At 34.7% G+C, this 27,051-nt stretch overlaps 1 protein-coding gene across 1 annotated transcript in view; it reads left to right on the top strand.

The window, feature by feature from the left end:
• Malrd1 (MAM and LDL receptor class A domain containing 1) overlaps positions 1-27,051 on the top strand; it is a 656,113-nt gene that overhangs the window by 523,901 nt on the left and 105,161 nt on the right. The window contains exons 34-35 of the mRNA XM_077802928.1: positions 12,045-12,305; positions 23,516-23,641. Of these exons, the coding sequence (XP_077659054.1) occupies positions 12,045-12,305; positions 23,516-23,641 (387 nt within the window). The remainder of the gene's footprint in view (positions 1-12,044; positions 12,306-23,515; positions 23,642-27,051) is intronic.

Here is a 27,051-nt window from a genome sequence, read left to right on the forward strand (position 1 = left end):
ACTGGACTTGTGGAAGAGGATTAGGAATATAGAAGGAAGGTGTAGAGAATGACATAGGAAGGGACAGAGGAGGAGGGTGTTCAAGGGGATCTGACAACCAGGGAAGGCAGGTAAGACAGAAATGTCATTGCAATTAGAAACAGAAAACCTCTTACTGCTTGGTTCACTTATGAATTTACGTCGGCCATTCATTTAGTTAATATTTTTTGAGAAGCTACCATGTGCTACCCTAGATTTGAATTCGAACTACAGATGTAAGTGTAATAATGGCCCCAGCTCTTCAGGACTTTATAATCTGGGGAAATAGTAGGATAACTATGCATATGTAAATATGAAATGAATTCCTAACTCTGTCTCAGGAACGAGATCTGTGTTTCTTGAAGGATTTCCTTTGGTCTTGGGGCAGCTTCAAGTATACAAAGCAATTCCTTGGTCCACGAGAGAACTCTTCTTGAGCAATATTCAGTGGTGCTCAACTGATAAATTGGCTCTCAAGGGAAGGAATTCTAGATTTGCAGCATTTGCCTGTTTCCTTGATGTAAATACTACCATGGGGTTCATTTCAGGTTTCCAGTATGACCTCACTGGAGTTGGAATGTGGGGAAATGCACGTGATGACTGATGGGCCAGCACAAGCAGGCTGCTGCAAACACAGGTCACAGAAGGTGCTTAGGTTCCCTTTGTGCCCTGTCTCCCAGCTAGACAGTGGAGAGGAGGCTGAGGCTGGGTCAGAAGCAAAGAGTGAGCACACTACCCCACCTTATACATTCAGAGAATTGCTAATAAAAGCTATTCCATAGAAGGGTATTCATACCCCTTTTTCTAATTAATAAAACCTCAAAAGTCTCCTGGTTATAAATAACCAATTTTTCAGTGCCTCTCTTTTACTAAACACCCATCTGAAACCAGTTAATTGGTTTCTGAATCCTCCATCTCTTCACTTTCAGTCCAATAGTATGTAAATTCTACAGATTTAACCTTTTTTTCCCTTTCCTTGGTTATATTTTACTTCCAAAATTTTACTTCAAGGCCTTATTATTACTCAGTAGAATCTCTAGAATAGCTACCTAACTGATTTATCTATTTTTTTTCATATATAGCAAGTAAGTAATCTAATTCCAATTATTTTGTAAGTTCCAAAAGGGTAGACTTCTCAACCTTCTTACTTACCATGATAGCTGAAAGAATATTTTATACAAAGAACAAAATCTGACTTGGACTAATTTTTTTTAAAAAAAATAAATATATTGGATGGCTATTTGAGAGCTTCGAAATTCAAAAGTCTGAGAAACCAAGTCAGAAAAATGAGCAGGAAGCAAGGGAGGTTGATGCCGTCAGAGGGTCAGATTGGCTGATACCACTGCCTTTGAATATTTGTGACTGGAACTGGGCTGTCTGCTCCCTTGCCACCACTGTTAGTAATCACTAATTGTCTCTATGTCAGTCCCCTAAAGTTGAAAGTGTTAGTTAAAGCATACCATAGACCAACCCTAAATCTGTGTCCATGTTTTATTTTCATTAGTTATTCCATTGTATCTAATTTCCACATCACGCCTCTCTGGATGATGGCCATTTGTCTTCTCATTTTATCATCATCCAACTTGTAAATTCTGCAACATTTAGACTGAATCATAATGTTGACCAGCAACAATAAAGATTCTATTTATATTCTAATGGCATATGGAGAGAGTAAGCTAATAAAAATTAAAGTACATAAATTTATGCAAGTTATAAAGAAGAAAAATGCTTTGAGGTTCTCAGTTGCCTACCAAATAAGTTTCATATGCTTTAGTGCAACTCCTAACGTCTGTCTGTTTCTATCTATACAAATGATGCTCTCAAAGATCATCCCTTCTTTCCATTTTCTAGTTTTATCCCATTCCCTCACTTTTCCCTGACATTAGTCCTCTTGCTTCTCTGTCTGGGAATGTCCTGCCCTTTATCTCTCCTCTGTGTAAATCCTCCTCCAATTTCAAGTGCAGAACAGAAACTGTCTTCTTCAAGATTGATCCTTAATCCTCCCCACAGGAAGCTGCTCTCCATTTCAGATGCTATTAGCCTTCAATTTGCAGTTCTCCTCTAGTGGATGTTATAGTTTATTTTGCAACATCTGTGGTTTGTTTTCTGTCATTTTTAGCTCTGCTACAATGAAAAATCCCCATCGTCATTACCCTGTTTTGTTTTGTTCTTTTAGAATTTAACAAGAATGAATGATCTTTGACTTTAAGGTTGGTGGAGAAAAACATAAATTTCAAGTCAGTATAAAGTAAATATTCATTGTATACTGCATTGTATATGTTAGCAATTTTAGATAAATTATTTTAAATATAGTTCTAATGCCTGGATCATCTTTATAATTTTGATTCAGTTAGTGATTCATAAGATCTTGTTTTAAAATGAGTGGAAATGAATGTATAAAACACTGAAAGAAAATGATTATCAGTCAATCCTAATTCACTTATTGGATTATGGAATATTATGAGGTTTAAAATCATTATTGTGGGTCATGAAGCTCTTACTATTTGTTGGAAGATGAAGTAATTCCTTCTTACTCCTAGAAGAATATTAGATTTGAAGGCAAAAACACAAGAACCATAAAATGGCATTAGAAGCTAATACCACGCAGGCTCAAGGGAGCAAAACCTTGATTTTCTGCTTGACAATACTTGGAGGAGTTTGCCTGTTATACTAGGAGGTTGTTCTCTCTTGGTTTCCTGCTGATCATCAGGCTGGAAGGAATTTTGTTAAATTAGGGGAAAGAAATCCAAATGACAACCATGGAAAAATCACTCCCAGTGTGAAGTATACCCCATTTGCCTGGGTGTGACAAGCATCTCATACTAAACCTGAAGATGAAATACAAATTAATGTCCCAACTCTTTGTCTTAAAGGCAAATACTTTTATGCCAAAAATGTTATTGGCCACATAAACATATAAGTGCATATACTATATATTTCATATAGTATGTAAATGTCACATTTACATGTAACATGTAATATAAGGTATATATAAAGTAAAGCATCCGATGATAACTTAGTAATTTCTCTCCCAAGTGGAAATAATTATCAATTGCTAAATTCTTCTCCATTTTTAAAATTTATCATAACCTTTGCTGACTCTTATGGTCATGCAGAAATGCTCAGTGTCCATGTATTTTAACCAGGCCAAGTGTATTGGAGAGATCCCAGGAGCTTTTCTCAGCCAAGGTAGCTCTGTCCCTGTTTGGCTCTTTTGGGTTAATAGCATCTATTCTTATTAAGATCCCCATTTCCTAAAACACATATGTTGTTGGCTAGAAAGTATCCAAACCTTACAAAAACAAACAAATGTGTTTGTTACTGAAGAAATAACACAAGAACATGACATTGCTTCACTAAAATATCTGTTTTTATAAAAATATGTTTTTCTTCCAAACAGAATAACAAATGACTTCAACAGAATGACCTTTGTTTTAATAACATGTTATTGGAATGTAAGACCATTTTACCAAAAGGGACTGGTTGCTCATAATGGAAATAGGTGGAAATGGGAATGAAAAAAGATATTTTTTAGCTTGAAGTGGGACTGTGTGTAAATACATGAGTCTTCATTTTTTAGTAATATAAACTTGCTCAAAAGAGTGACAAGGATGGGCATTCTCTGCTAGGTGCAGCAGATAATTGTCCAATTTGGAGAACAATCTAGGGCCTCAAATATCTGGATTGTACACCAGGATCTTTCTGATTATAATGTAACTAGTGTAATACTGAAGTTTTAGCTTACATCTTCATGTTTGAGCCATCCTGGTCTGACCAACAATCTCCATGATCCCAAAATTTTAATGGGACAACATAATCTAACACAATTTAATATGTTCACTTTTAATTTTTTCTATTAGGAAGGCAGAAATTAACCAAAGAAACTGTGTGTGAATGCATTCATGTATGTTTTAGTAAAATTGCAATCATATATAGTATGCCAAACTTTAGGTTAATTAGTTATTCCCGTTCCTTAAAAGTCACTATAAAGTTGAGTTTAGCTATATTTGTCTTTGTTCTCAGGGCCAATCCCCTATTACCTGAAAGCTCTGATATCACACATCAACTGGTTCTATTTAGTTAGATCAGAAAGGTAATTGAGAAATTATATCTGGAAGGTCTCTGATAGACCGTGATAAAACATTCTAACAGGTATAACAACTGTACCTAAAGTCCCTGTGAAATGAACACAGTTCCCTGGCATATAGATTGTCTAAAACCTCTCTATTTCCCTCAGTCATACATGTTTGTGGTACAACATGGAAAAATGGCTTTTTGTTCTTCACTCTCAAACCATCTCTACTAAGAGAAAAATCCATCTAATCATTGCTTGGTGTTGAAACACTGGCTCATAATTTCCATCAGCAAAAGCTTTCCCACCCATAGGATTCAAGATGACTTGAGTCTTAGGACTCTTTTTCTTGGCCTTACCTAGTGAGCCAAGGGCATAATGTTCCATCATCTAAAAGATTCATCATTTTCCTCTGAACCTTGAGGGTTTTATGGGGGAGAACCTGAGCATGAATGAGACAGAATCACATGTCTGTTCACTGAATACTGACAAAAGACAATGGACTGAACCCTGTCGGGCCTTGGAGAAACATTTTTTGGGGCAGAATTCCTCCTTTGGGAAATATAAGCTAAAAGCAATATAAAGGATGCATTAAAAGGAATCTATTTAATAATGTTGGTCCTAAAGTTAGAAGTCAAGAGTTCAGGATTAGAGTAATTCATTAGCTATGAAATAAAATTCTAGTAAATATGGGCCATCAGTGAACAACAACATTAAATTAGGCCAAGTGTGTAACCTGGTACAATGCTGCATGTCAATGAGGCCACACAAATGTAGTCGTGTCCGACCAGGAACCATAGCACCATCTGGAAATGATAAAGCCAGAAGGATTCTGGGATGCACTGGAGGCTTTATGCATTACAGGCCTCATACAAGAGAGAAATGACCAGCAACCAGCCTAACACTACAGATTTTTATGTATTTCCACCTTCACATAAGTTTTAGATTATTTGGGAGGTTAAGAAGGCAGAATATTTGTTATGTGAGTGATTGTAATCATTTGCTGCAGTATCACTATATTTAGGTGTCTATAATTGTGGCCCCTATTGGTGTAAATAAAAATGAGAATCTTTGGAGACCATTTAATATGTTCTATTTGTTCAGCTCTTGATTTTCTTCCAAGTCTTCAGCATCTGAGAGTACTGGGGAAAGGAGAAGACTATGAGAAAAGGGTACCACAACCTCACGTGTGTTACTCAGCTGACAAGAACAACTTAGAAGAGGAAAAGTTTATTTTGTCTCACAGTTTCAGAAGTTCAGTTCATGGTTGGCTGACTCCACTTCTTTGAGTGCAAGTGACTAGATTGCTCTGAGCTGCAGAACATCATGGCAGATGGGCATAGTGGAGGGAAGCTGCTCTGCTCATGGAGAAGCAGAGTTAGAGAGTTGGGAAGGGGCTTCAGGACAGATGAGCCCTTTCAAGGCATGTTCTAGTGGCCCACCTTCTCCAGCCACAACCCAGCTGCCCACAGTTACCACCAGTCAATCCATTCAAACTAAGATGTACTAAGTAGGTTACAACTCACAGTTCAGTCACTTCGCCTCTGAATATTCCTGCATTAACAAGGGGATTTGGGGAAACACTTCACATTCAAACCATAACATTGTGTTTTCACTTCTTTACATTTTTTATTGCCTACAGCCATAATTTATCCCCTAAGCTTTCTATAACTAGTGGATGGCTTTATGATTTCAAGTAATCTACCTGTGTGTCCACACATGTATGTACATATATTTGCACAAATGCACATTTACACCCACATATATAAATTCTCGTATGTTTATATACATTTAGCATTTCTGTTACCTCTCACCAATCTGCTTGTTTTAGCTTTTTTCTTAGTTAGCTGTAGCTATTCATCTTGAAAATAATTACCACTTTGTATTTGGCATCCGTTCACAGATACTTATCAGCTTTCACATTGATTCTCACTTCTGGAAATTTCAGTTTCTTTTACTTTGTCTCTGCCATCTGGCTTTTGACTTGCTGGTCATGCACAGCCTTCTGAGAAGACAAGCAAGCCCTTTTGGCCCACACATTCCATGTGCTGTCCACAGGTCTTTACATGTACCAGGACTCCATTTCCTATAGTCAAAATTGAAGGTCACATTCCATCTTTCTGGGAAAATATAAGCTATTACATGTATGGCAATGAAATAAGAACATCAAAATGATTCTATTTTGGCTCCCCAGGAGAGATTTTTTTAATTTAATAAAATAATATTATAAACTTTGTAGGAGGCCCTCATAGAAATATAGACAAAATCACAATTCAAAGTAAACTGGACCCAAGAATTCTTATACAGCTCAAAAAATTATAATCTTCTCTGCCCCATAGTTTTTTGTGATAGTTTCGAATTTTATTAATAAAATATATTCCAGAAACTATTTCCAATTTGTAACTAATATATTAATATACTACCCTAAGCATTTTTACCATCTATGTTACCAATTATGGTAATATTTGGCAAGTTTGATTTTTGTTCTTTGATAACTAAATTTTTATCTGCATATCATTTTTTTCTTAAAACAGACAAATCAATTTTGCCTTGACTAAAGATATTAATCATGAATATAAAAATCCATCAGATTACCTTTGGGCACATCAGACTTTTAATGAATTTATATGAAATTCATGAGAATGTTTCATTGACTTTCACTGTAAGTTAATAGTAGAAAATAATTTTGCTTGCTATAGGAAATATATTTTCATTGCCATCTAAATATAAGTGAACAAGGAAACTTAGCATTCTGTGAAAGACAAAGAAATACTGTGTCAGGGATAGGAACTATCTGCCTAGGACAAAACCAAATGGAATGTAGGTAGCATATGTAAAACTCCATACAACTTCTGAAAGAATTTGTAAAGTTCATAAGCAATAATATGAAATGAATGATCACTCTAATTACTAACTCATAGATTGACATTCAAATATAGCAGGTAAGTCATCTTTTTAAAGATCTTTCCAGTTTCTATTTTGCTGATCTGCCCTTTTACAACAGTGGTTTATTAAATCAACAGAACTGGTCAATAGTCAATATACTCTGTACTTCATCTGTTTTTGCTTAACTCCACATTAGTTCTCAAGGAAAGTATAATTAATATTTAAACCATTGGTTTATTATTCATCAATGTAGGAAATATTTATTAAACACATGTCTAATGCCACTAGTTCTATTGGATATTGAGATACTACTGTGTTCTCATATGGGGTAAAAACATGCCCAACTCTAATTTGGAGCATCTTGGTTCTGTGTGAGATCTAAGCTTTGATCAGGTAAAAACCTAGCAAATTGCTATTGTAATGATTCAGTTGAAATTCTTGAAGGCACTATGTACCTTTGAAGATAGGATTTTTCTGTTGTTTTTAGAATGCTTTTTCTCAAACTAATTTGCACAGCACTACCCTGAACTCTAAAGCAGCATTTCCTAACTCATTTCTTGCTGAAACATATAATGGCTGATTGTCATATGCTTTTCACACCACCTGTGCAATTCACCCCAGAGAGTAGTGCCTTATATGTACTTTCCAGATAATAGCTATAAATCTGGACCATTGTTCTCCACGAAAGAAAGGATATTTATAGGATACAAGTGAGTAAGAGAAACTTTATTGTTGGTATAGCCTTGAATCATCTCCAATATAAAAAGAGTAAATCATATAGATAGGACATATTTTATTATTGATTCTAACTCACTTAAAACTTGTGATCCTCTTTTTGAGAAACATTCCCCTAAAGCATACAAACTAAATTTTCATAGAAGTCTCTTTTTTCTTCCTGCCCCTAGCATTGTTTCTATATCTTACCCATGATTGGATGTAGTTTGGGAAAGGTGGACTTAAAACAAAACACAAAACAAAATACCCTTAAGGTGCCTAATGAATCCTGGTGTCAAAATGAATGAACATTTTTGGACTGTCTTTCTTCTCATCTTTCTTCTCCATCACTAACAATTCTGAGTGCCTATTTCTTTGTTACTTTCCTTTATCCTTCTAGTTTAACTAGATTCTTTGAGGTATAAAAGGACTATCATCACAACCCAGCTGTTTCAGTTTGATTCCCTGATGTACATTTCAGTATTACCCTGAGCTTGTTACACTCTTTCATATAGTAACCAGCTCATATGATGAACAATAACACACATTTCCAAGTCAGCTAACTATGGATAAGCCTGATCTGACACCACTTCTCTGTAAAGTCACTGGCCTTTGCCTTGGTACCATTGGTTTTAAGTGGCCTGTCTAAGCTGCTTGTTGGGCATGGTAAGAGAGGACAATGTACTTCATCAACACACCATGCATTCATCAAGATATTGTGCATTTAAAATGTTGTGTGTTTTAAAATGTCTGCCTTTTAAAAGAGATTTATAGAGATTACAACATAGAAGTTTTAAGAGTGAAGCATTGAACATGAATTACAGGTTGTCATATAGGTTCTAAGTGATATTAGTGCCTGTATATACTAGTATCTGTCTGTCTATCTATCTATCTATCTATCTATATATATATATAAAAGGTGTGGAGAGATATACATGTATATTTTATGTATATGCATATAAGTATATATGTTATATGTATATTGTATGTATATAAGTATATATGTTATGTATATTATATGTATATAAGTATATATATTTTATATATACTTTCATATATTATAGAATTTTTAGATTCATAGCAAAATTAAGTAGAAAACAGAAATTTCCCCCACACAGCCTCCACAAATTTATTTACCCATACCAAGATGGTATATTTATGATATTAAATAGAGGTGAACCTGCCCTACACATCATTATTACCCGAAGTCTATAGTTTATATTAGAGTTCACTCTTGGTGTTGACAGTTCTATAGATTTTTGACAAACATATGATAACACATATAGAAAAGTTTTCTGCACAATAGTTTCATGGAAAATGAACCATTCATATGGTTTATAGAGAATAGTTTAGAGTGATTCATATAGAATAGTTTTACTACTGTGAAAACCTGTGCTCTTCCTCCTTATTCATCCTCACCTCTCCTCCCACCTCCACCCGCAGCAACTGACCTCTTTAATCCTTTAGTCTTCTCTGGAATGTCATTGACTTGGAATCAGACAATACGTAGCCTTGTCAGATTGTCTTCTTTCACCTAGTAATATGAATTTAAGGCAGTGCTGAGATTTTTTAGACTACAAAAAGAAAATTATTAATATTGTTTCAATTTTACAGAGTTAAATTTACCTTTAATGACTAGCTATCTCCCTAGACGGCACCTAAGAATAAATCCATTAAAATTACAATTTTAGGGAAGCTTTTTTCACTGTCAACATTTCTTGGAGAGTGCACACAGCAGGCTGTATTCAAATCAAAAGATGAGCATGGTACATCTTCCAGGAGTTTTAGTTTTATTGCAATACTGGAGAAATCCATTTATACTGAAAATGTATATTATGTAGCATAATGCAGAATTCTCATTTGGATAAAACAAAAGACTCAGATGAAATATTGAGCTAATGGAGAATTGTTTCTACCTCAGAACCTGCCTAGACTCCTTTTAGGAGTGAAAAATTTATGTTCCTCAAATATCAGAAATATTTCAATGGAAAATTTGAGAAGCAATTCAGAGGGGATGTAATTTAAAACAAGATGCATTTGAAGACTAGATAGTGCCTTAGATCAGGTTCTATGGGAAGCCAACTCTGAGGCAAATTCCTTCATAGAGATTGTAGTGGAAATTCTCTCAGGAGCATCCCCTGAAAAGGAGAAAAGGAAGCAGAATGTGTGGGGCGTGGGGTGGAGGATGTTGAGCCATGATGCAGGTGCACTGTGGCCTCTGCCAGTGCTGTGGGGAGCTCCAAAGCTGCTTTGTCGCTTGGTAGAGGCCTCATATTGAAACAAAGGGCCTGAGCCATCCTCTCCCCACTTCACAAGTCAATGAATAAAGCCATTCTTTGAGGGTATATAACTTTAGAGAGCAATGTCTGGAGCTGGGCTCAATTGTGAGCTGTCATCTGGCAGCTTTCCCAGCAAGTGGGGGAAGTACACCTTGATCTTGAACGGCTAACCTGAAGAGCACAAGACAGGATCAAGTGTATGCTGTACAAGCCCACTGGCTTCCTTGAACAAATAGTTCTGAGTACATTTTGATAAAAATAATTATGTAATTTAATGCAATTTATATCTCTAAATAAAGGAGAATTTTATATTCGCATCTCTGATATAAGGAAAAATGTATAATAAGCTACACACACAAAAGTACATTCTGAATAGGGTCTGGGAAGCATAGGAATCTGTTTGTCTTAAAGAAAATTACTCTCCCTGTGAGTTTTCTGTTTGTTTGTTAGTATATTGCCTTAGCTAAGTACTAGGCATATTGCTAAAGTTAATTCTAGATTTTCATCACATGAAAAAAAAATTATTCAATCTTTTCAACCACTGGAGAGTTAACAAAGATGACATTTTAAGGAATTATATATTTTTTGAAAAATATAATTGAGAATGTCTACCCTTACTTAACTATGAGATTAATCTAATGAAAAGAATGAACAAAAATCCACTTATTTGATCATGGTTAAATATTTAAAAACTGTACATAAAGGTATAGAATTTAAATCCAATTTACTTTCTATGTTTAAGTTTGAAATTTGTTCATTGGAACACTGCATCTGTATATGCTAACATTATCTCAGACAGTAAGATTGGAGCATGATATCATGTCCCACAGTCATATGATTGCTCCCTTGCTTACATATGACATTTTCCATGAACACAGACACTAGAAACATGGCCACATAGATTTCACATACATGACTTTGACCGTAACATCAGAATCTACCTATAGTCTAGATATATCTCCACTACTGGGTAAGCAGGAAAGGAACTCTCAAATCTCATTTTTAAAATAAATTCACCACACCATCTTTCTGCATAAAGCAAACTATTCTCATAAAATCCACAAATAAAAGTAGCTTCAAATGTCCAGCAAACAAACTGTTCCTGAACTGGTCCCCATTGCTGTGTGGCTTTATTTTTTCATTTTTCCTCTAATATTTAGTATAAAAACAACACAAAGCCTAAGATCAGTCTCAGGACCAATGTTTCAATAAATTAGTAATAATCTTTCATAATTATATACATTCATTGACCTCAAGAAGCATCATCTAGTCAATATGAAGACCAACATTCTTGGTCCATGATTAAATTTAACTTAATGTAGACTCAATATTTTGCCACAAAATAATCTGTGTAATGAAAGATTATAAAAGTAGCACTGAGTTTTTGGCTACTTAATTTTGTGGACTTAATATCCTTAGGTGTAAAATGAGTGGGTTGGATTTAAACCAGATTACCTTTAAGATCTCTTCTAGTGCAATATTTTAGATTGAACTGTGATTTTATCTCTATGTTAGATATGACAATACATGGCCTTTTGGCAGGAATCAAGATCTGAGCAAAATCCACTGTGATAAAACCATGGCTAACTGCAACTTCTATGACTCTACCCTGGACAGAGTCTCAGGAGCTAGATTCCCCAGGCACAGGCATTAAGAGACAGTGAATAAACCATATACAGATATAATAACAATACCCTTAAATTCTAAAACTGTAAGTGCATCTTTCCAAAATACCTAATTTATTGTGGAAAAAAATGTCTTTCCTTGGAAATCTGATTTCATGGTCAAATCCAGGTACTCTGAATAAAAATTTCTTCTGTAATTTAAAAGTCTCCATTTCCTTGTCTACCATTCCCTTTTAAAAAAAAATGTTGCTGGTAAGATTAAGATAAGGCATACTCTCTAATCACTTTTGCATAGAGTAGGGATCATTTTTCCTAACTGGAAATTAATTGACTTAAATTACCAAAATGTTTCATATTTATACAAAAGTAAATATATCCTGAAAGTTTTCAATATTGGACCTCAAGAAAACTGTCTTAATGCCAACATGAAGTGACTTGTTCTCTTTTTAGGTCCCGTCACAATACAGCCATCATTCTGTGAAGCTGATCAGTTTGCATGTATCTACACTCTCCAGTGTGTCCCTATCTTGGGAAAGTGTGATGGACAGGAAGATTGCCTAGACGGATCTGATGAAATGGACTGTCCTCTCAGACCCTCTCAGCCATGTGGTAACATGGAGTTCCAGTGCTCTGCAGACCAGTGTATCCCATCCCTCCTGCTATGTGACGGAGTGCCCGACTGTCACTTTAATGAAGATGAATCCAGCTGCTGTGAGTTATTTTCACTAACTCAGTGTGTCAGGGAAGAAATGCCATTTTGAAATGATAGAGAGAGTCTGACAGATGAAACAAAGTTCTCCAGAGTCATACCATGATCTTCTCATCAATAATGTAATTTTTTGGGCTGGGGATGTGGCTCAGCGGTAGCGCGCTCGCCTGGCATGCGTGCGGCCCGGGTTCGATCCTCAGCACCACATACCAACAAAGATGTTGTGTCCACCGAGAACTAAAAAATAAATATTAAAAAATTCTCTCTCTCTCTCCTCTCTCACTCTCTCTTTAAAAAAAAATTATATATATATATATATATATATATATATATATATATATATATATATATATAAATAATGTAATTTTTTTATGTTATCTTCCTAAAGAAAGAATGTGGGTCTTGCTTACCATTTATGGCAGTATTCTGTAGTTATAGCAATTTCTGTTACAATTTTTATTTCCTTTTGTGTCTAGGTCATTCTAATAGAGGATGGTAATACATATATGTACACACACACATATATTTATACATATATATATTTATAATATGTATTTATCTCTAAAGAACATTTATAGAAATGGTTCTAAAAGTATCATCATAATTTCTTCTCACCTTAAAAATTCAGAATGGCTCAAATCAAAGGCTATAGATAAATATTGACTTTAATGAATACGTATAGGTAAGGGTTGGATCTGGACCTGGGTAGACATTATGTTGCTAAGAGTTCATGGAAAAGTAAGTCCTAAGGATATGAGCTACCTGTGTGAGCTTGGAAAGGAAATTGAAAGCTGCCAATTTCAGTTTCATCATCCATGTCATGGGGTCAGTAATACCTAATTTAAAAGACTCTGAGACCCTCATCATTGTACAAAATACATGTATGAAGATGTGAATTTGGTGTCAACATATCTTGTATACAGAGATATGATAAATTGTGGTTTAAAGGTGTATTAAGAATTATAATGCAAATAATAATAATAATAATAAGAGCTCATGTAAAAATAAATTAATTAATTTATAAAAAAATGACTCTGAGAATTTGAGCAAATGCATATGACAACCCAAGCCCTGCATAGACCTTCTATTTTTATTATACTTAGCCCATGTCACATAGAGAAGGAAGAATGTTAGTTAAGAAGTAATTACATACTTCTACAGCTGAGGAACTAATCATAGTGAGGTCCAAAAAACATTAACATTTTATTTAATTGTTTTTTTGCTTGCTTATTTTTTATATTTTTATTCTTTTGGCAAGGGCTACAGTGATAAATGTCCATAAAGCATGTTAATGATCCTACACTTTATAATAGTAAAAATCATTTTGGGATGTCATAGTAAGAGGGAAGCAGGAAAAGAAATAAAAGTCTATTTCAGTGTCCTAATTAGAGTGCACATTTGGAATTCTGATGACTATTGGAAAAGGAGTAAAAATAAATGAAAGAAAATGGAAACAGCCTTTGGATGTTTAGACTTTAACCTTAAGTCTATGAAATGTTTTTCTTGATGTAGGCATGGAGATTTGTGGTCTGCCTCCCTGTTTTTTCCCACTGGTATATTCTCTTTGTGATGAAGACAACCTGTCAGGTCTTGTAATATTTTTTTTAGAGATAAGGTAAGCAAATGGAAGTGAATCAAAAGGAGAAACCTAGCCAAATTACTCCTCCCTGTTCCCATCAGGGTTGTAATATGATTTGGCTTGGCATAAATCATATTAAGTTCCATTGGGGTATAGCTCAGTTGGTAGAGTGCTTTGTGTACAAGGAAAGTTCTGTGTCCTTGTAATTTTAGGCATTCGTTACAAAGGTGGAGTTTGACTTGTCAGTCACATAAACTTCTGATCCTAAAGGGAAATAAGTTCACACTAGGAATAGATTAGTATTAGTGAACTTTTCATTCATGTGACCAAAATATTTGGCATAAACAACTTAACAGGAAAGCTTTGTTTTGGTTCATATTTTCAGAGATTTCACTCAATGGTTAGCACTTCCCTTCCTCTGGGCCTGTGGTGAGTCAGATCATCATGACAGAAGGGTGTGGCAAAGGATAGCTGCTCAGGTCCTGGCAGCCAGGAAGCAGGGGGTAGAAAGGGAGACAGAGGAGGTGAAAGAGACCGGGGACAAGATATAGTCCCCAAGGCTACATCTTTAATGACCTATGTCCTCCTACCAGTTCCCACCTGCCTACAGTTACCACCATTTAAATTATGGATCCATCAAATGGATTAATCCACGGATGAGGTTAGAGTCCTCACTAATTATTACCTTATAGTCCCATCTGTGGACACTTCTATGTCTCCTTCCACACCTGAGCTTTTGTGGGGCATTCCAGATGTAAACTTAACAACTAAGGCAAAACTCTACAGCAGAAGTCCAGAATAAAGCATTGAATGATCCCACAATTTATCAAACATTTGAAGGCATGATAGTTTATTTCTGTCTCCCCTATTGATTGAGAATGGCATTTTGTAAACCCACATTTATTCATCCATTTATATACAGATGATTATGGCACTGTCCCAGGTCAGGTTGTAGATGCTTTTTACATTACTGAAAGAGACAGTAAGTCAAAAGCGTGAACATTTAAGTTCTATGCCAGGGATAAACACGTTGTGCTATAGAACACATAGCACACTTCCCAACTATGGTGCTGCAGTCTATAAATTTTAAAAAGAAAAAAAAATCGCTTCACAGAAAAACTTGGAAAGACAAGTAGTCACTAAACAAGTAAAACGAAGATATTTGACTTAAGTGAGAAATGTTTCAAAAAAGAAAATAAGTCATGTGAGTGAAGTATATTTTTTATTACTAGAGTTGAGTCAGTGGTGAGAAACAGAGAATTTTGGAGGGTTAAGCTGGGACCAGATCTTGAAGAGCCCTGATCCATCACACCCATGCTGCACAACAATTTTTATGCACTATATAGAGCAGATTAGAGAGGGAAAGGAGACTGGTTCAAAGGTGATGCCATCAAATATAAAGGAATTGACCCGATCATGGTGTGGGAGAATATTATAAAGAGATACAAGACAGATGATGAGGAAGAGAGGAATCAAGAATGAGTTTCAAGTTTCTGATTTGGCATTGGGACAGCTAATGTGCCACTTCTTGCATTGGGAATATAGGAGGAGAATGACCCTTAAGGAGAAGACTTTAGTTCCAAGCTTAGAAGTGTGGTAGTTTGGAAATGCTCCAAACATGTTTAGAAATGGATATATGGAGCTCAGGAGAATGATTTAAAAAAATAAAAAAATACATGGTCATCAGCATATGGTGATTGAAGCTGTGTGTGTAGATGGGATAAAATATGGCAGACAGAATCTAAGGGAACATCTAAGGGACAATTAAGAACACACAAACTCTGAAAGACACTAAGATATGGTTGTTGAGGCAGAAAAATTTTACCTCTGCCCTCTTAGGGTCCCAGAGGAGTCCAGTGCTTGAATTGACATTAGATACATGAAAAAGACAAAGGCAAAGTGTTAAGCACCCATGAAGAAATGAAGACCCAAAGAAGCAGTTAGGACTATCTGTATACCAGAGTGAACAAAGAATGATAAACTGAAAATGTGACTCAATTAGTGGGGAGGCTTGACAGGTAGGAGGTGTGCGGAAAAGATCTGTACAGCATTTTCTTGGTCTCAACTTCTTGTCTTTGAAAATAAGGATATTGCTTTTCTTTTTCTTTTATTTTCTTTCTTCCTTTTTTTCCTGTATAGAGCATGCCTTTTTCATGCTTTTTAGAAATAGTGTAAAAGTCAAAGTGATCTTCTTACACCTGCTGTTTTTCAAGTGTTTTTAACTTAAATGGTTGACATGCCACAATAGCGTATTTTAATCTTTTTGTTGTCATAGATACAGGTGGAGCATCAGAAAAAAAGTAATGATCTTAAATCAATGGTATTCATAAGAGAGTATTCATTAGTTGGAATGTCTCTGAGAGATAAAATAAGATTAGGCCTAAGTATATAAAAGTTAGGAAAAGCAGTGATTCTTAAGGATCTTAGAGAAAATCTTCTGTGGATAAGAGGGCAGTGCTCTATAATTAATCTTTTTGAAGAGCAAATGGGAAATGACAAGAAAAGAAATCAAACAACTCTTCAGAAGTTGGCTTTGGAATGGGACATAGGATAAAAGAATAAGTTATATTCTCAGGTTATAGCACAGTGGTAGAGTGCTTGCCTCACACGTGTGAGGCCCTGGGTTCAATCCTCAGAATCACGTAAAAAGTAAACAAAATAAAAATAAAGATATTGTGTCTATCTAAAACTAAAAATGTTTTTAAAGAATACATTTATTTTATTTAAGTGCTTTGCACATGTTTATATGCTGTAGGAATAAAGATTCTGAGATATTTCTAATTTTAGATAGGAAAATCAAAGCAGTTAATATTTGAAATCCTTATATTCTTGCAAAAATAAACTTTCTAGTGATCAGAATGTTTAGACAAATTAATTCCTATTTTATATTGTCTTACCATTGAAAACATCCTCTTTTTTTAAATAAACTGAAGTGATAGTTCTTCTATTGAAATAAATTCCCTTTCTCAAAAAAAAATTAAAAAATAAGCATGGTTAAATCATAGGTAACAACAGTACAAAGGTGGGAACACTCTTTTTCTCTGGTACTCCTCTGATAGCAATCTTCAACAGGAAGATTTTAGTATTTCATCAGGTGTTTTTTTAAAAAATATTTTTTTAGTTGTAGATGGACACAGTATCTTTATTTATTTTTATGTGGTTCCGGGGTTCAAACCCAGTGCCTCACACATGTAAGACAAATGCTCTACCACTGATCTACAACCCCAGCCCTCTTCAAGTGATTTTATTACTCAATATCCTGGGAAGAAATAGGTGGTCCATTGATACTACAAAAGTCGAGACTATATTAAGTAGGTTCATGACAAATGGTGCTAGGAAAACTGGAAATCCATATGTAGCAAAATGAAATTAAACTCCTATCTCTCCCCATGCCACAAACTGCTAATTGTCATTACATCAAAGGGTGTGAGAGGATGGAACTCAAATTGGATTAAGGACCTAGGAATTAGACCAGAGACCCTACACCTAATAGAAGAAAAACTAAAACCAAATTTTCATCATGTTGGATTAGGCCCCGAATTCCTTTCCTTTTTTTTTTTTTTAGATATCTTTTAGTTGAAGATGGACACAATATTTATCTATCTATATCTCTGTCTATTTATTTACTTATTTTTATGTGGTGCTGAGAATCAAACCCAGTACCTCACCCATGCAAGGAAATGCTCTACCACCGAGCTACAGACCCACCCCTAGGCCCTGACTTCCTTAACAAGACTCATAAAGTGCAAGAAATAAAATTAAGAATCAATAAATGGGATGGATGCAAACTGAAAAGCTTCTTCTGAGCAAAATAAAAAAGTCAGGAGATAAAGAGACAGCCTACAGTATGGGAGCAAATTTTTACTGTACGCCAAAGATAGAACACTAATCTCCAGGATTTATAAAGAACTCAAAAAACTTAACACCAAAAAAAAAAAAAAACAACCCAATCAATAAATCGGCTAAGGAGATGAATAGACATTTGTCAGAAGAACATATAGAATTGATCAACAAGCATATTTAAAATGTCCAACATCTCTAGTAATTAGAGAAATGCAAAAATCAAAACTATTCTAAGATTTCATCTTACCCCAGTCAGAAGGGCAGTTATCAAGAATACAAGCAACAATAAGTGTTGGTGAGGATATGGGGGAAAAGGCATGCTCATAAATTTCTGGTGGGTCTACAAATTGGTGCAACCAATCTAGAAAGCAGAATGGAGGTTCCTTAAAAAATTTGAAATGGAACCATCATTTGACCCAGCTATCCCACATCAGTGTTTATAGCAGCACAATTCAAAATTGCCAAACCATGGAAGCAACCTAGATGCCCTTCAATAGATGAATGGATAAAGAAACCGTGGTATATATACACAATGGACTATTACTGAGTAGTAAAAGAGAATAAAATTATGGCATTTGCAGATAAATGGATGAAGTTGGAGAATATCCTGCTAAGCGAAGTAAGCTAATCTCAAAAAATCAAAGGCTGAATGTTTTCTCTGATAAGTGGATGCTAATTTATAATTGGGGGGGGCATGAGATGAGTGGAGGAACTTTGGATTGGGTAAAGGGGAGGGAGGAGACGGGTTGTTTCATGGGAATAGGAAAGATGGTGCAATGAGTTGGACATCATTACCGTAGGTACATGTCTGATCGCAGGAATCAAGTGACCCTACTTTGTATACAACTAGTGAAGTGAAAAATCATGCTCTATTTGTGTACAATGAGTCAAAGAACATTCTGCTGTCATGTATACTAATTAGAAAAAATAAATAAATATTTTTTTTAAAAGAAGGTTCATGAGAGAACCAGTATGCTCACAATCCCGAAGACATAATAGGACTGGGACTGTTAATTGTCATTACATCAAAAGATGTGAGAGAATGCAACAGTTGACTGAAACTGGAATCAAAAAGGGCCATTATATAAAGGAATTCAAGAAGAGAGGGCTGAAGAGAGGATGAATGGGTCCAAGGGTAGAACGGGGTAGAAGAAATAACTTCTAATACTCTATAACAAGACAAATAACAATGGTTGATGACAATAAAATAACTCACCATAGCTGGTAGAGAAGAATTTGAAAGTGCCCAGCACAGAGAAATAAGTTGAAGGAAACACATAGTCCAGTTACCCTGATCTGGTCATTATACATTTGATACATGTAGTGAAATGCCACATGGCACCCCATAAATATGTACAATTATTTCATGTCAATTAGAATTTCATTTTTTAAAAAATAAGAAGATTGGCATTTGGTTAAGGGAAGCAGCTGGTCTATACCACTATTGCCTTCTCTTGCCTCTCTGTTGATCTGCTGGTGCTACCTCTTGACCCAACCCAACCATATGGTGGAAGTCAAAGACGCTGGTTGAAGTCTCCTTGTAGTTCTGACTCCTAGGGCCCAGAATAAGAATAGAAGGTAGAAAATGCTTCAGGAGACCACATCTATCCATTAATGATGGAAAGGAAGGTGAAAAACAGGCAGGGAGACAGACAGTTCACCTTCTTATCACTAGCAGCTGATGTGACCTATGGAGCTCAGTGTCATATCTAACGATTTGGAATTGATCATTTTCCTAAGATTGCCTATTTTAAAAGTATCATCTATCTAAGAGAATGGCTTAAAGCCACAAAATATTCTATACTACTTTACGTATTTTGGTAAGAAAGAGTATCAACCTCTAAGATTATGATGGATCTTAGAGTAAGAATTTCTATGGACTTTAAAACATAAGGTTTAAGGGCTAAATGCTGTGGTGCACACTTTTAATCCCAGTGAGCCTAGAGACTGAGGCAGGAGGATCACATGTTTGAGGCCAGCCTCAGCAACTTAATGAGACTCTGTCTCAAATAAGAAAAGAAAGTTGCTGGAGATATAGCCCCTAGGTTCAACCTCCTGTACCACAAATAAATAAATAAGCAAATAATTAAATATCTATTTAGAAAATTTTTATTTATTTTTTTTTATTGGTCGTTCATAACATTACGTAGTTCTTAATACATCATATTACACGGTTTGATTCAAGTGGATTATGAACTCCCGCTTTTACCCCGTATACAGATTGCTGTATCACATCAGTTACCCTTCCATTGATTGACATATTGCCTTTCTAGTGTCTGATGTATTCTGCTGTCTGTCCTATTCTCTACTATCCCCCCTCCCCTCCCCTCCCCTCCCCTTTTCTCTCTCTACCCCTTCTACTGTAAATCATTTCTTCCATTTGTATTATCTTGTCTTACCCCTCCTTTCCTCTTATATGACATTTTGTATAACCCTGAGGATCGCCTTCCATTTCCATGCAATTTCCCTTCTCACTCCCTTTCCCTCCCAAAAACATAATGTTTGAAATAGAATGTAACAATTAAATTTTGGAATGTTTTTTAATTATATAGGTATTAGTAAAAGAGGAACAATAGAAAATGGCCCATTTTAATTCTTCTATATTTAATATAATTTCCCTTGCTTTATGGATGCCAACAAATACTATTGTCAATAGTATTTGTTGGCATCCATAAATAAATACTATTAGCATCCAATAGTATTTATTTGCTACCTACTTCTAAAAAGAAAATTTATGAATATCCATTAATTTTAATGTTATAGAAACTTGTATTTTTGTTTTTAAATTATAAAGTAATGGCAATTTTTAATTTATCTTAACTGTTAAATTTCTATTCAAAAGAAAAAGTAAAACTTTTAATAAATAAATGTAAGCCATTTATTTTCTTATTTTTATGTGTTTTATTGCTGTTTGTGCAATAGATGTGGTTTATTCCACTAACAAGTTAGAGCTCTTCATTATCTAGTCAACTTAAAATTAATATCTCATCAAATTGGAAAATGGATGAGGAAATATGAATAGATCAGTATTTCCAATACAAGGGTTCAAAATATAGCATTACAGATATATGAATAGTATCTATCATCCACGTACCCAGATTTCAAAATAATAGTTGTTGCTAACTACTGTATGATCTCTCAGCCCTTTGCAATGAAAAAATGAATCATAAATATGTATGCTCACAAAAATAATGCACATATATATACAGAGATATATGCATATACATACCTAATATATACAATTTGTTTACAAATAATTTCTGCATCTGATAGGGGTTGGAAGGTTATTCTTTTTTCCTGGTTTACTTGGTTTTGCAATGATTGTCTTTTAATGCTTTTGAAAAGCTTAAAGAAATCCATGTCCTGAGATCTTAGTAATTTCTATAATCTGGTTCTAGCCTTGTTTTATAGGTGTATCTATACTACCTCCAGAGTCAAACCCCCTAATGGCAACTGCTATACTCAAACTTACTGATTAACCATCTATTGATTTTATTCCTATCTTGCTAAATGACTTTCTCTGAAAACATTAAAATTAAACCATTTTAAGACTCTAATCTTGATTTACTTCTTTATAGACCTAGAAACACTAAAATAATCCTTGTTTTTATAATATTTATATATAACAATGCTTTGCCAATTAAGTTTGATCTTATGGCAGTCTTTTAGAATATATATATATATATTTTTTTCTTTGTCAAATTATGTATGTATATGTGTATGTGTGTGTATATATGTATATATATTCTGGTCTCTCTTTCTTTTTAAAGTTATCTCCTACACTTTCCACTCTAAGTGCTAAAGCAGAGTTTCTTATATGTAGTGGAAACTCAATAATAGTTATTGGTGTGAATTGATATTCTAGCACCTTAAGAACAATTGCTCAGTAAAGATTATCACTTCGAATTTACAAAGCCAGGATTTTCAGTCAATGGAGATATACATACTTAAAAACATAATTTTTCATGCCTAACTTTACAATAAATTTTTACAGGCAGTTCTTAAGACTAAATAGTGTCAAAACCTTCAAATAAACAATTCTTGGTGGCCCATTGTACTTGAAGAAGGCAATAAGTGACATGTTGACAAAAATCTGTACAAGACCCATGCATGGGGATATTTATCCCTGGGTCATAGAAATTATCTATTTGCCTTGAAAAGATTGTGTCTTGGTTTTCTTTATTCTAATTCAAAGAATTTCCAGACCAATATTTTTTAAGGTTTTAGCAGTAGGTATAGACTAAATGTTCAAATAAGGTATTGTGTATGATAATATTAATTAAGTCAGAGTTGTTCTCATTAAAATGGAGTAAGTTCCAGAGAGCTCTCTTTGTCCAGTGCTGCCCTTGACATTATCTCTTCTATATCCTAAGACTCAAAAGAGCAGGGTTGGAACGGAAGTGTAAGTTAATATCAGTATTATTCAGTGCTTTTGAAAAGTATCCAGATTCTGACAAAATAGTACAGTGGGTTCAGGGTTTGGATGTAGGTCTCCTGCCCCAGACATATAACAATGCTAGATAGAACTATCCTATAAAAAGCCTCAGCAACAAGATGAACATAAACATTGGCACAGGAGAAAGAGAAAATATAGATCAGCCCTTTACCCAGGCCTGCTGAAACAGAACAGAGATGAACCAGGCTTCACACATAGTGGCAGCCTGAAATGAGGGGCTCTCTTTCAGCTCTAACTCATAAAATGAGTCTAAACCAAAGCTTCATAGGAAGCTGTAATCCTAAAGAGGCTTGAGAAGAGGAAGCAAGCACATGAGAATTCAGTTTTAGTATTCTTGTCCCTTGAAATCAGATCACACTCCATTAATGAATTCTTCCACAGCAAGAATCCCTGGATCATTGTACTGTCATGTGTAACTAATTTAAAAAAAAGAATCCCTGGACATATGATTATTATTCCATGATGCATGGTCATGATGCTGTAGAGGAACAAGATTGTAGTGCATTGAACTTCCTTGTATGCCATTACGTAGATCTACTGGGTATCCAGTGACTACTCAAGACTTAACACCCCATTTGGAAGTTAAATATTAAAAGAAATTGCAGTCTTTGTCAAATTAATTACACTTAATATTAGAGACATTAAGAGAGGAAAAATCTACAAAGACATATAGATGACTTCTGAAATCAATTAAGAGTTTATAGTGCATGCAGTACATTCTATGTGTAATACAACATAGTTCTTGTATTGTTCTGCTTGGGCTACGATGACAAAATACCTCAGACTGGATGGCTTAAATAACAGAAATTTATTTTCTCACAATTCTGGAGGTTGGAAGATCAAGATCAAGGCACTGGAGGGTATGAAGTCTCCTTTGGTTTCTCTCCTTGGCTAGTAGGTGGCTGCCTTCTTGCTGTGTCCTCACATGGACTTTCTTCTACGCATTCACATCCCTGGTATTTCTCATCTTGTAAAGACATTTGTAACATTGGATTAGGCTCTGATGATTTCACTTAACTTTAATTACCTCCTATGGGACTTTTAATTTTATTAATAATTTTACTTTATTAACAATTAGGAGTTCAACATCAATTGAGGGGAATATGCACAATTCAGTCCAAAAAATACGTATTTGGGAAATGATTCTATTGGCAAAATTTTGGGAGAAATTTTCAACTTAATGAAAAGTTTTCTCAAAAAGAACTGTTTTTCTAAAATATAGGTCTAGAAAAACTGAACAATAATATAATAAATGGTCTTATTATTTCATTAATAGAAATACTTGAAAAAAATAAAGGTGTGCTTATAACCAGGATCATGATTCTTTATTTTAGCCAATAAGAGCTGTTCTGATGGAGCTCTCCTATGCACCTCTTCTAACAGCTGCATCCCAGCTCACCAGCGCTGTGATGGCTTTGCTGACTGCATGGATTTCCAAATAGATGAGTCTAGCTGTTCAGGTACTTTATTTCCATTCAAATATTCTTTGTTGTATGAACCAATATCTTAACCTGCAGGTAGCAGAAAAATATTAAAGGTTGACTTTCTAAATAATAGCAATCAAACATTCTAACTGAATGTTTCTTTTTTTGGGGGGGGGGGGAGGTGGGGGTACTAGGGATTCAACCCAACTCAGAGGTGTTTAACCACCACGCCACATCCCTAGACTTTGTTTAATTTTTTTTTTTTATTTTGAAATGGGATTTGGTTAATTTGCTTAGGGCCTCACTAAGTTGCTGAGGCTGACCTCAAACTTGGGATTCTCCTGCCTCATCCTCCTGAGCTGCTGGGATTATAGACGTGTTCCACTGCACCTAGCTAATTGAATTTTTGTGATTCGTTTTGGGGCAGGGAAAATGTTGATATTAATTGCCGCTTTTAAAAAAATTTAAAATACATTCTATAGTGGACTCATGCTTGTTTCACACAGTATTCTCTAAAAAAAAGACTATGTAATTTTAATTCAGTGTAGTCTAATTTAAGAATGTTAGTATTTAGTAATCTAAAAATTTCTTGGTTTCTATAATAAAGATATCCTATATAATCTAACATTATTAATTTTAAGTAATTGTACTTTTCTCTACTTCTTCCTAAGAGCTACCTATTTACATGTTCTAGTTGTGTATTTTAAAGAAGATTTATTACACTTCAGATTAACTCTCATTTTTATTTCTTATGACCTTGAAGCACTTATGCAGAATGAGAGATGATAATGTATATCAGTGATGATATTTTTATCAAAACTGCTTTGAAATTATCTAATTTATTATAGCCTATTGTTAACATCCCTCCTGAATAATTGAATTTTTATTTCATGAAGGATACATAAAATAACAGATAGGGGCAATGTAATTCTGTTGCAAGTAAAAGATAATAGAAATCAGTAATAAAAGATATATACAATCTTAAGAGCTGTTGTAATGTGTAATGGAGCTCTGGTGTGCACTCTAGCTCACTGTGGATAGTTTGGCTGTTCTTAAATAATCATAGCTCCTAAATAAAATGGAAATATTTTATGTCAAATATAGGTAAGAATATATTTTCTCTTTCAGGAGAGGAGAAAAATAAATGACAAAAGCATGATATTATAATCAAATCATAGTGCAAAAAGGGTTTATTTTTTATAGCTATAAGATAGTACTCAGCACTGAATTTTATGAGTATGATAGGAAATAAAAAAGTGAGCAGATCTGGGGTCATAAAATACACAAAGATATTATGCAAAAACAATGCTCTTTGGCATTATTTCTGTACCAGGCATGCTTAGACTTCAGATAAGGTACCCAAAAGAAAATCTGGTTACTCTTTTAAAGGGTAAAAAAGCTAAAAGTGAGATACTCCTGTTCTTTTGAAACTATAAAAACACAGTACTGACATACTCAGAATTATTTACATAAAGGTAAGTTGTTGTTTTTTTTTTTTTTTTTTTAGAACACAGTCCTTTCTGAACACAAGTCAAAACATGCTTTGATTTATTATCTGCTTTGACATGATCTACCTTTAGAAATAGGGTCAGAAAAACAGAAGCCTTGCCACTTAAGCCAAGTGATAGGAAACCTATAGATAATACTAGAGGACATATTGTTGTTGTGCTGCCTGTTTCAGTCGAGAACCAATCACTTACAGTTCATTTGCAGGTCATATTGACACAGCTCTTGGATTAGAGTAAAATAAAGAACAAGTGAAACCAGGTTTCAGAAATAAAATCCATATTATATTACATTTTCTCTATTTACATTTTATATGCTTTAGGGTTTATCAATCAAATAGGATAATGTGCATTCTTCTGTTTTTACAGAGACTCACCCATGCTAAAGTTTTGTCGGTGTACATTGTATATTCTTCTTTTTTTCCAAACATCATATTCCTTTTAGGTAGTTCAGCATTTCATAGTTTTTTGGTTTTATATAGTTTTATGGGCCCCATCCTTTCAGCATCCAGTAATCCCCATTGTGCTCACACAATACACCACAAACATCTGGCCTCACCTATCTCAAGGTTTAGGACATTAAAAGACCATCAAGCTCAGACTGTTAAGTATATTTCAGTGAATCCTGTCTGTTCCTAAGTTACATTGGAAAGGCAGATTATTTTCAAGTTTCAGTGGCTTATGAAACAGAAAATTATTGGCTAGAATTTGCCTGGCTAAACTTAAATGGGAAATGTTTCTCTAGTTATTTGCAGTGGTAGAGTTTAATAAAATTAATGCTAAGTTGATGCCCTAATTATGATAATCATGCATTTGAAGGAGAATTAGAAAAAGGCATTAAAACTGGACGTGGTAGTATACACCTATAACCCTAGCAACATAGGAGGCTGAGGCAGGAAGAGCACAACTTTGAGGCCAGCCTCAGCAATTTAGCAAGAATATGTCTTAAAATAAAAAATAAAACAGGCTTGGGATATAGCTCATTGGTAAAGCACCCCTGTTTTCAATTCCCAGTACACAAAGACACACAAAAATAAATTAAAAATATCAAATTGTAGGATGGGATATTACAAATATAATGTCATATATGTAGTACTGTATACTGATGGGGATGAGGATAACAATATAGGTTAATAAAGTTTCAGAAAGGCTTAAAAAGAAAACAAAACTAAATCAGAAAATGTTCTCAGTCAAGTATCATGGAAGTTAATTCAAGTTTCTAGACTTGGTAATCTCTCCTCCATTCCCTGTGCTGGGATTCAAAATGAAGAAAATAATCTCTACCCACTTGGAAGCTGGCTTGCCTCTCAAGTTCTTCTGGTGGGTACATAGGATCCGTAGTTCTCTTCAAACCTTATGCAGATTATTGTGTATGTGCATATTTATCTGTGATAGCAAGTAGATGTCACATGACTCACAGGGTTTTCTGAACCTTCACATTAAGAATCACATGCAGTTGAAATCCTGAACTAAATAGTGAATCATTTAACATTTTTAGTTGAACAGGATTTAGTCTAGTTTAAATGGTTCTTTGCTATTTATATATAACTTATTAAATCAAACAAGTTATGTTGATTACGGAAGCCTCAGTTTCCTGGTCTGTAAAATGAAGATGGTTATGACATATGCCACTTAATGTTATGAGGCTCAAGTGAGAGGACACAGTAAAACTCTTAGGAAAATCCTGACACATAGGAGGCATTCAGTAAATTTGCATAGTGATATGATTATAATGTTAGGGGGGAGAGAGGAAAAGGAGGAGGAGAGGATTGAGAAGGACAGAGGTAGTCATGAAATTAGGTTGTACAGATAACAAAGAGAACCACTCCAACCAATGTAGAGATGAATGAGAACAATTATTTAACACCTCATATATACCATCCACTAGTGTAGAAATGTCACAAATAAATTTAGTAAATTGAGTTCCATTTTCCCAGAAGT

This window comes from Urocitellus parryii, chromosome 9 (assembly GCF_045843805.1).
Source record: "Urocitellus parryii isolate mUroPar1 chromosome 9, mUroPar1.hap1, whole genome shotgun sequence".
NCBI classification, from domain to species: Eukaryota; Metazoa; Chordata; class Mammalia; order Rodentia; family Sciuridae; genus Urocitellus; species Urocitellus parryii.